Raw genomic sequence first — 7,893 nt, 5'->3', positions numbered from 1 at the left:
CTCTCCTCTCTCTCTCTCTCTCTCTCTCTCTCTCTCTCTCTCTCTCTCTCACTCCCTCACCTTCACTCCCTCCCACCCCCCACGCTCTCTCTCTCTCCTCTCTCTCTCTCTCTCTCTCTCTCTCTCTCTCTCTCTCTCTCTCTCTCTCTCCCTCACCTTCACTCCCTCCCACCCCCCACTCTCTCTCTCTCTCTCTCTCTCTCTCTCTCTCTCTCTCTCCCTCACCTTCACTCCCTCCCACCGCCCACTCTCTCTCTCTCTCTCTCTCTCCCCCGCTTTCTCTCTCTCTCTCTCTCTCCCACGCTTTCTCTCTCTCTTTCGCTCCCCCACACACACTCTCTCTCTCTCTCTCTCTCTCTCTCTCTCTCCCCCTATCTCTCTCTCTCTCTCTCTCTCTCTCTCTCTCTCTCTCCTTCACTCCCTCCCACCCCCCACCTCTCTCTCTCTCTCTCTCTCTCTCTCCCTCACCTTCACTCCCTCCCAGCCCCCACTCTCTCTCTCTCTCTCTCCCTCACCTTCACTCCCTCCCACCGCCCACTCTCTCTCTCTCTCTCTCTCTCTCTCTCTCTCTCTCTCCCTCACCTTCACTCCCTCCCACCCCCCACCTCTCTCTCTCTCTCTCGCCCCCTCTCTCTCTCTCTCTCTCCCTCCCTCTCCCTCTCTACAGACCAGGACCTGTGTAAACTGTACTGCTTCGCTGAGGGCTACGACTTCTTCTTCGCCCTGGCCAGCAAAGTGAAGGACGGAACTCTGTGCTCCCAGGACGCGTCCAACGTCTGCATCGACGGGCTCTGTGAGGTAGTCCTGCTTTGCTTTATGTAAACACCTCGCAATCCCCTTGCTAGGAGAGTTCAAAGCGTGTGGATCTTAACTATGTCACCAGGATGTTGTTAAGTCTGTGACTTTGGTTTTGTTTAGTTGTTTATTGCTAAGATGGATTTGCTGCGGTATCATTTATGCCACGGCATGGTTGATTACCTAAGGTCTAACCATGGTTGGTTAGACCTCTTCTTTGACTTCAAAATCGATGTGCCTCAAAAACAACAATTAAAAACGACCCGTAGATACAGCTACCGCCTGTGATGTTTCCTAGACAACCCCAAAACAATATGCTCAAAGCACCTTGGCAACATTTTGTTGAATTGATTGAAACTTGGTTAAATTTCAGCAAATATATTTGCTAAAAAACAATAACGTTAGGGACTAAAAGCGGATTAAACCACTCCGGAGAGGTGGGAAATAATGTACTTTGGCGGTGGTAGGCAACCGCCAAACCTTTGCTTAACCTAGGCCGAATAACACCCCCCCGCCCCCGTCGTCCATTTTAACGAAGCCTTCTACTGTACAGAAAAATCGTATTAATTCATTGAATCAATGTTCTTCCCCTCTGCAGAAAGTGGGCTGTGACCGGGTGCTGGGCTCTAAGGCTGTGCCCGACATGTGTGGCGTTTGCAACGGGGACAACTCCACCTGCAAGGTGTACAGGGGCCAGTACACCAAGCAGCACTACGGAAACCGTACGTCCCGCTCTCCCTCTCAGGGTCTGGGGATGGGAAAGGCAATTCCAGTGGCGGTGGTGATGTTTAATGACCTTTAGACTGTGTCAGAATGTTCTGTGGTCCCCTGTTCCCTTTTCCTCAGTCTGCTCCAAAATACTTTATGGTCTATTAAGTTTTAGTGGGTCTTTTGCAGCTGCTGTGGCAGGATACTTAATACCCTAATTCCGATTAAGATAGTACTTAATGTCTTCATTGGTGACCCAATGCGATCAAGGTTTTGACACTAGTAATGTGGATGTATACTTTGGCCATGCTGTACCATAGACTTAATGTCGATAGCATGGCCAAAGTACACATCCCCATGTGGGTGTGCAGGCCAATGTCTGTTAGAGTCAAATGATTAACCACTAGCGTACTTGAGCAGCTGATTTATAGAGCCTGTTTAAGTTGTGAACCACCATCTTCTGAATGTTCTGCTTGTAGTGGAGGATTCCCATTGAGATCAACCAATCTGTGGGGCACATTAAAGAGTGGAAACTAACCCTATTTGGCACATTGAGGCCAGGAACTGAATGGCACCTTTACACTAACCTAGGGCCAAAGCTCGCTCATATTCTATCCTTTAATTCAATTATTAACTTATATTAAGTTATATTTTGATAAAAAATGTTTATTACGTATTGAATATTAATATTGTTAGATTATATATCAATGAGGAATGTTTGCTAGGACCATGGAAAATACATAATCTGAAGATGACCTAGCCACTGAGAGCCAAACCAAAAGAATAAAAAACAGATTGGCTTTTTATCAAGAGAAACAAACCCCCTTTATTCCGGTTAACTTTGGTTGAGACCGGATTTGCGCGAACTACCTACAGGCCAATACCGGTACTACACGCTAGCCTCTACCTTATGAGCTGCACAAGGTCATGGCCGCCGCTTGGTATTATGAGTCAACCTTTGACCTGTCATCCCCCCCCCCTCCCAGAGTATTATGGGGTGGTGACCCTCCCAGCCGGGGCCCGGAGCATCCGCGTGGTAGAGCTGAACAGCTCCAGCTCCTACCTGGCTGTGAGGGACGCCCAGAGGCGCTACCACCTGAACGGCCGCTGGACCGTGGACTGGCCCGGCAGGCACCCCATGGCGGGGGCCCTGTTCGAGTACAAGAGGCCCTACAACCGGCCCGAGAGCCTCACCTCCACAGGCCCCACCAACCAGACCCTCATCGTGGAGGTACGGTCACGCCCGATCCTACGCTAGAGGGACGCTGGTGTTAGCTTAGCACGTCACTTTATTTATTTGAATGCGAAGCACCGTTATTTTGATTTCCTTCATTTGTTGTTTTTAGTCTTTCAATCTGTTAGCAGTGGCTCGAACTGTGAGTCAAGTGTAAGAATGTGGTCTAGTCCCGCTGGGGGTTCTCCTAAGTAAAGGCTTGCGGGAAAGTGCCACTGTAGTTACAACCAAATCAAATGGCACTTTGCAGCACCCATGCAGACGTGCAGTGCTGGCAGCAGGTGACACCTGCCTGGTGGGAAAAAGGAGCTGCACGCATGTTGGGCTTGACAAGCCTGAACACACACTGGACTTTCTGTGGACCATGATATGAACTGTGTATCTATGGTGAACATCACTCATAATGTACTGATTCGCCCAGCTTAGTGTCTCACATTGGCTCTCTCAACTCCAGTTAGCCCCACTCGCAAGGTAATCTCTCTAATCCCCGTTCAGATTAATATCAAAATCGTAATACCAGATTTCCCCCCCGGGAAACATTAAAGTATTTCTGATTCGGATAAGAGTAGCATAGATCTGGGGAGTTTTGCTCAACCTTGCTTCATATTTGTTTCAATCAATCCCGTTGCTTGAGGCAGGGATCTGCAAGCACTGAATCTGTGAACACAAATTAGGTTTCAAATCCACACAGTATAAATCACTGCCAAATCTGCAATTGCAAATCCGGCAAGTGGTAGTAAACTGTTAAAAGGTGTCTTTAAAGGTTTTAAATCGACCCAGTGTAGGCTGGCCACTACAGAAATACACTTATTCAAATCCCCTTCTGAAAGCTTCATCCACTCATTGAAATTAGTTTTCTTCAGTGGCATACCACCATTACAAAACAGGAAACACTTCATAACTCCGCCCACTGCTCTCACTGGTTTCCTGCCTGGGCTCTTTGCCTTCTCCTCCCCAGAAGTTCTGCTTAAAGGTGTACTTTTTGATCCCGTACAACTCCGAGGCAACAGCCGAAAGGAACACTTCATGCTTCATGCTCTCATGCGCCGAGATTCCCCCCATCTCTGCTCCCCAACTCCCCCCTTCTCTTACGGAGCGCCTGACCCCTGGTTTGTGTCCCTGCCTGCGGTAGATCCTGGTCCAGGGCTGGAACCCCGGGGTGCGCTGGGAGTACACCCTGAAGAAGGCGGACGAGAAGAGGAGCACCGTGAAGCACAACTACACCTGGGCCATTGTGAGGGCGCAGTGCTCAGCCACCTGCGCCGGAGGCAAGTGGAAAGCGTTCAGATTGAAACTACACTCGGGTCAACGTGATTTAAAACCCGTTAGTGTCAATGCGACAACCTGACAACGCAGATTCATGGGTGGCCCGCATGTGGCCGGAAGTGTATGCACTGATAGATTTATGCTAGCAGTGAGAACAAAGACTTGGATGGAAAAAACACAACACAAAAAGATTTGTAGCATTTCATGAAAATGAAAGCAAGCCGAGGAAGAAATGTAAAAGTGAACAATACTCAGCTGTAATACCACATCCTATTACTGAGACTGAGATCTCAGAGTCTTTGCTTCAGGAGATCATCCTCAATACGTTGAAAATGTGTTCTTCGTCTAGTTCCCCGATCCAGTTACCTGGGTCGTTCTCTACCTTTTGCATTTAAGCCCTTTAGTTAGAAAAGGGCCAAAGTCCAACTTCAAATGGAAAGAGATCTGAGGCCCTGCCTCTCCTTGTGATCTTAAATGAGGCCTTTAGCTGCAGGTTAAATGGAGAGGAGGGGAGACGATGCTTCCCCTCATTACCGCTGGCACATTAGTGGTCCTGTGGGAGATAATCTCCTCCTCATTCAACTGGAGGGCAACTAGTTTAGTCCTGACTACTGACACACACACACACACACACACACATACACACATTCACACACACACACACACACAAACAAACACACACACACACACACAGATACAGACACATAAGTGCACAAAGGCACAAAATTGCTCATGCAGTCACACAAACAGAAAAAGTGCGCAAAAAGTGTGCAAAAGCAAAATGCACGCTTAGACATGCATCCACTTCCTCTACCGCATTTGATCTGCAATGTCTTGTCTGGGTCTGGAACTAAACATCACAGGTGTGTGTTTGTGTATGTGTGTGCACGTGTGTGTGTGTGTTTTAATACACACATGTGATCCTTTCCTCCTCAAATAGCTCACAAGGCTTACTTTGTGCCCCAGTCCACCTAATGTCTTCTGGGTGGCTGCTGGCTTTGGACTCAGCGTTTTGCTCTTTGTTTGTGTCTGTGTGAACAAAAGCTCTCAGTGTGGAGCACCAGAGTGACTCAGCCCCCCCCCCCCCAAACCCCTCCCCCCTAACCCCTCCCCCCACACCCCTCCCCCCTAACCCCTCCCCCCTAACCCCTCCCATGCCCGCCCTATAGGTGCTGCTCACCTGTGGGGCCCACCTATCCTGATTGCAGGGGTCTAAATGGGGCCGGGGTGGAGACGGGAGTGTGTGTCGTTGTGTGTGTGTGTGTGTGTGTGTGTGTGTGTGTGTGTGTGTAGGAAGGGGCGGGCAGGAGGGGGAGTCGATGGGATGGGGGGCAGGGACCGGGGGTGGGTGGAGGTCATTTGTTTTTATTAAAGAGTGTGACTTGACTAACGGAAAGAATAAAGGGAGACAAAAAAGAAACACGGGGTTAGGGCAGGGTGAGATGTGCAGACTGACCTAGCCTCAGGGTCACAGCACATTCCAACCTGGGGGGGGGGGCGGAAACCAAAACACACAGGAGTTCGGTTTCACGTTAAATCCCGATGATGTAACGTGACATTTTAAGTCGGCGGCCACCGTAACAAACCTCTCCTAACAGATTATAATAGTGCTTTTGCCTTCTTAGATGTTTCCATTTTTATCCGCTCATGAAACACTAACGGCATTGGCCCTCATTCACAGAGCAGCCAACTTGGTTCTAGCGGGAACTCCGGATCCAGTTGTGCAACCCAGCTAGCGGTTAGAACCAAGATGGCCGATCGGTGAATAAGCCCCATAACGAGACATTTCTGTTTTTGGTCATTTCTGGGGGTATAACGCAATGATTCGGGACTTGACTGTCTGAGTGCGTGAACTGTACGTGTCTCCACGCGCAGGCCAGATGCACACCAAGCCGGCGTGCTACAAGGACCTGAGGGTCCAGGTGAACACGTCCCACTGCAGCGCCAAGGGCCGGCCTGCCACAGGACCCATGCCCTGCAACACGCAGCCCTGCCCCGCCAGGTGAGTGGAGCACACAGCTCAACGCCTGCCATGGCATACCACCACGGCCCTGGCTGTGTTCGTAAAAATGCCGAGTTGGTGGTGGTGGTGGTAGAGTAGAATGGGTAGCCCCACCCATTCTGCTGGCGATTTGAGTTCGCCCTGCAGAAGGGTCCGGAGAAGAGCATTACATTTCTTTTTGGTTTCGATACGTTTTTCGCGGGAGCCAATCACCAAGCTGGCTTTCCCCCTGGCGCGCTATTGGCTGGTTTAACACAATGACGACAGGGAAGCGACGGCAAGCAGCCAATCGCGTACAGAGTCATTTGAACTAGGCCCATTGATCACGCCTCTTGTGCTGAAGAAAAAGACAGCAGCTTCCCCAGACCAACGTGCAATCTACGATTGAGCTTGGTCTGGCAATAGCCAGGCTAGTGGTAGAGTGTCGTCATGGTTCCGCTGTTAAGACCCGCCCACACTGCCCAGGCTCCAAGGATGATTGGCTGGTGATGCGAGGTTGGAGAAGGTTAGATTGAGGTATGGTATGAGGTTGGTTCAGATTTATTGTTAAGATGATCAGGTTTAGGTACTAGGTTAGAGATGGTCAGTTGTAGGTATTAGGTTAGAGAAGGTTAAATTGAGTAATGAGTTTAGAGATGGGGAAGTTAAGTAAGAGATGGTTTGATTTATGTCTGAGGTTAGAGAAACATTTGGGTTTAAGGTAAGGGTAATCTCTACAAACTAACTACTACAAAAAATATCTGTTCAAGCCAAAGACTTTAAGCTGTAGGGAGGCAACAATATCAAAGGCCTCAGCTTGTTTCTGTTTGAGTGAAAATCCAGACTGGGTGTGTTTTATCGGCAGCAATTTCAACAATATGTTTTGGTTTAGTGCAGAAGGAAGGGTTAATCTAACTAAAGAAGATTAGGAACAACTCGACTACCCTGTATAAATGTGTCAATATTTTGCCAATAAAGGTTGGAGTCGATCCATAGAAAAAGGTATTGGCTTCTAAAGTCCGATTACACAATTACCCCAGAGGAAATAACGGGAGATGCTGATTTTCCCTTGACTGTTTACAGCCTTAAGGAGCATCTAATAAAGTTTTAATGCCTCATTAATCCTCCTCTTAACAAAACGCTGGGAAACAACGCTGTAGTACACTTGCGCTGTCAACCCTCCTCCCTTTTCTCACGTAAGCGTTGGACTGTAAACGATAAGCACCTGGAGAAATAGACAGGAAAGAGGGCGCAGCAGCAGGATTCACCCACACAAACGACCCGAGACAAGGTAATACCGACCAATCAGCTACCCGTGCGACTCTCATCCTTCGCGTCTCACCCTTTTGTCATCCGATTGGCCGGCCTGTGGAGTGACGGACACAACAGACTAAGAGGGACGTTGGCGGGCTGAAATCACCCCAGCCCCCACTACCTTGGGTATCGGCGCGTCAGGAGGACCGTAATTTAAACAGTGTGTGGTGTGAGTCGTGTGAGCTCAGGGACCTGGAGCGGCTCCGACGCGAGTGTGCTTATTTGTTTGAGCAGTAAGACCATGATAGATGCAGTCCCCGGGCGCATGAGGTCATCACGCGGCTTATTGGGAGTCTCGGCGGGGGTTGATGTTTGTTGAATTTCCAGAGCGAAGTCTCACATCCCCCCCCCCCCTTTTGGGTTTCAGTCGTCTTTTTCATGAGTTTGTGTGCTTCAAACTGTCAACACTCAACACGGTCAGTGTACAAAAGGTGCTTCGTTAAATTAAAAGTCTGGGAATTTTGGTGGGGACTTTTTCACGGGAATCATTGTTGATTCGTTTTTTACTTTTTGTTATCTATCGTTTTGCAATAATTTCTTTGAGGAAAACCAGCTCAAATATCTAGATTTGCATTTTGTGTGTATTTTGTGTGTT

General features: G+C 48.9%; 1 protein-coding gene across 1 annotated transcript in view; it reads left to right on the top strand.

Annotated features, from left to right (window-relative positions):
- adamts16 (ADAM metallopeptidase with thrombospondin type 1 motif, 16) overlaps positions 1 to 7,893 on the top strand; it is a gene marked incomplete at its 5' end in the record, with an annotated part of 190,794 nt that overhangs the window by 166,782 nt on the left and 16,119 nt on the right. The window contains 5 exon segments of the mRNA XM_079758578.1: positions 668 to 798; positions 1,394 to 1,517; positions 2,490 to 2,734; positions 3,870 to 4,005; positions 5,879 to 6,005. Of these exon segments, the coding sequence (XP_079614704.1) occupies positions 668 to 798; positions 1,394 to 1,517; positions 2,490 to 2,734; positions 3,870 to 4,005; positions 5,879 to 6,005 (763 nt within the window).

Source organism: Pollachius pollachius (genome assembly GCF_949987615.1).
Source record: "Pollachius pollachius genome assembly, chromosome: 1".
In the NCBI taxonomy this organism is placed as follows: Eukaryota; Metazoa; Chordata; class Actinopteri; order Gadiformes; family Gadidae; genus Pollachius; species Pollachius pollachius.
Note: the sequence above shows the minus strand (reverse complement) of the source record. Positions and strands in the feature narration are given on the sequence as shown.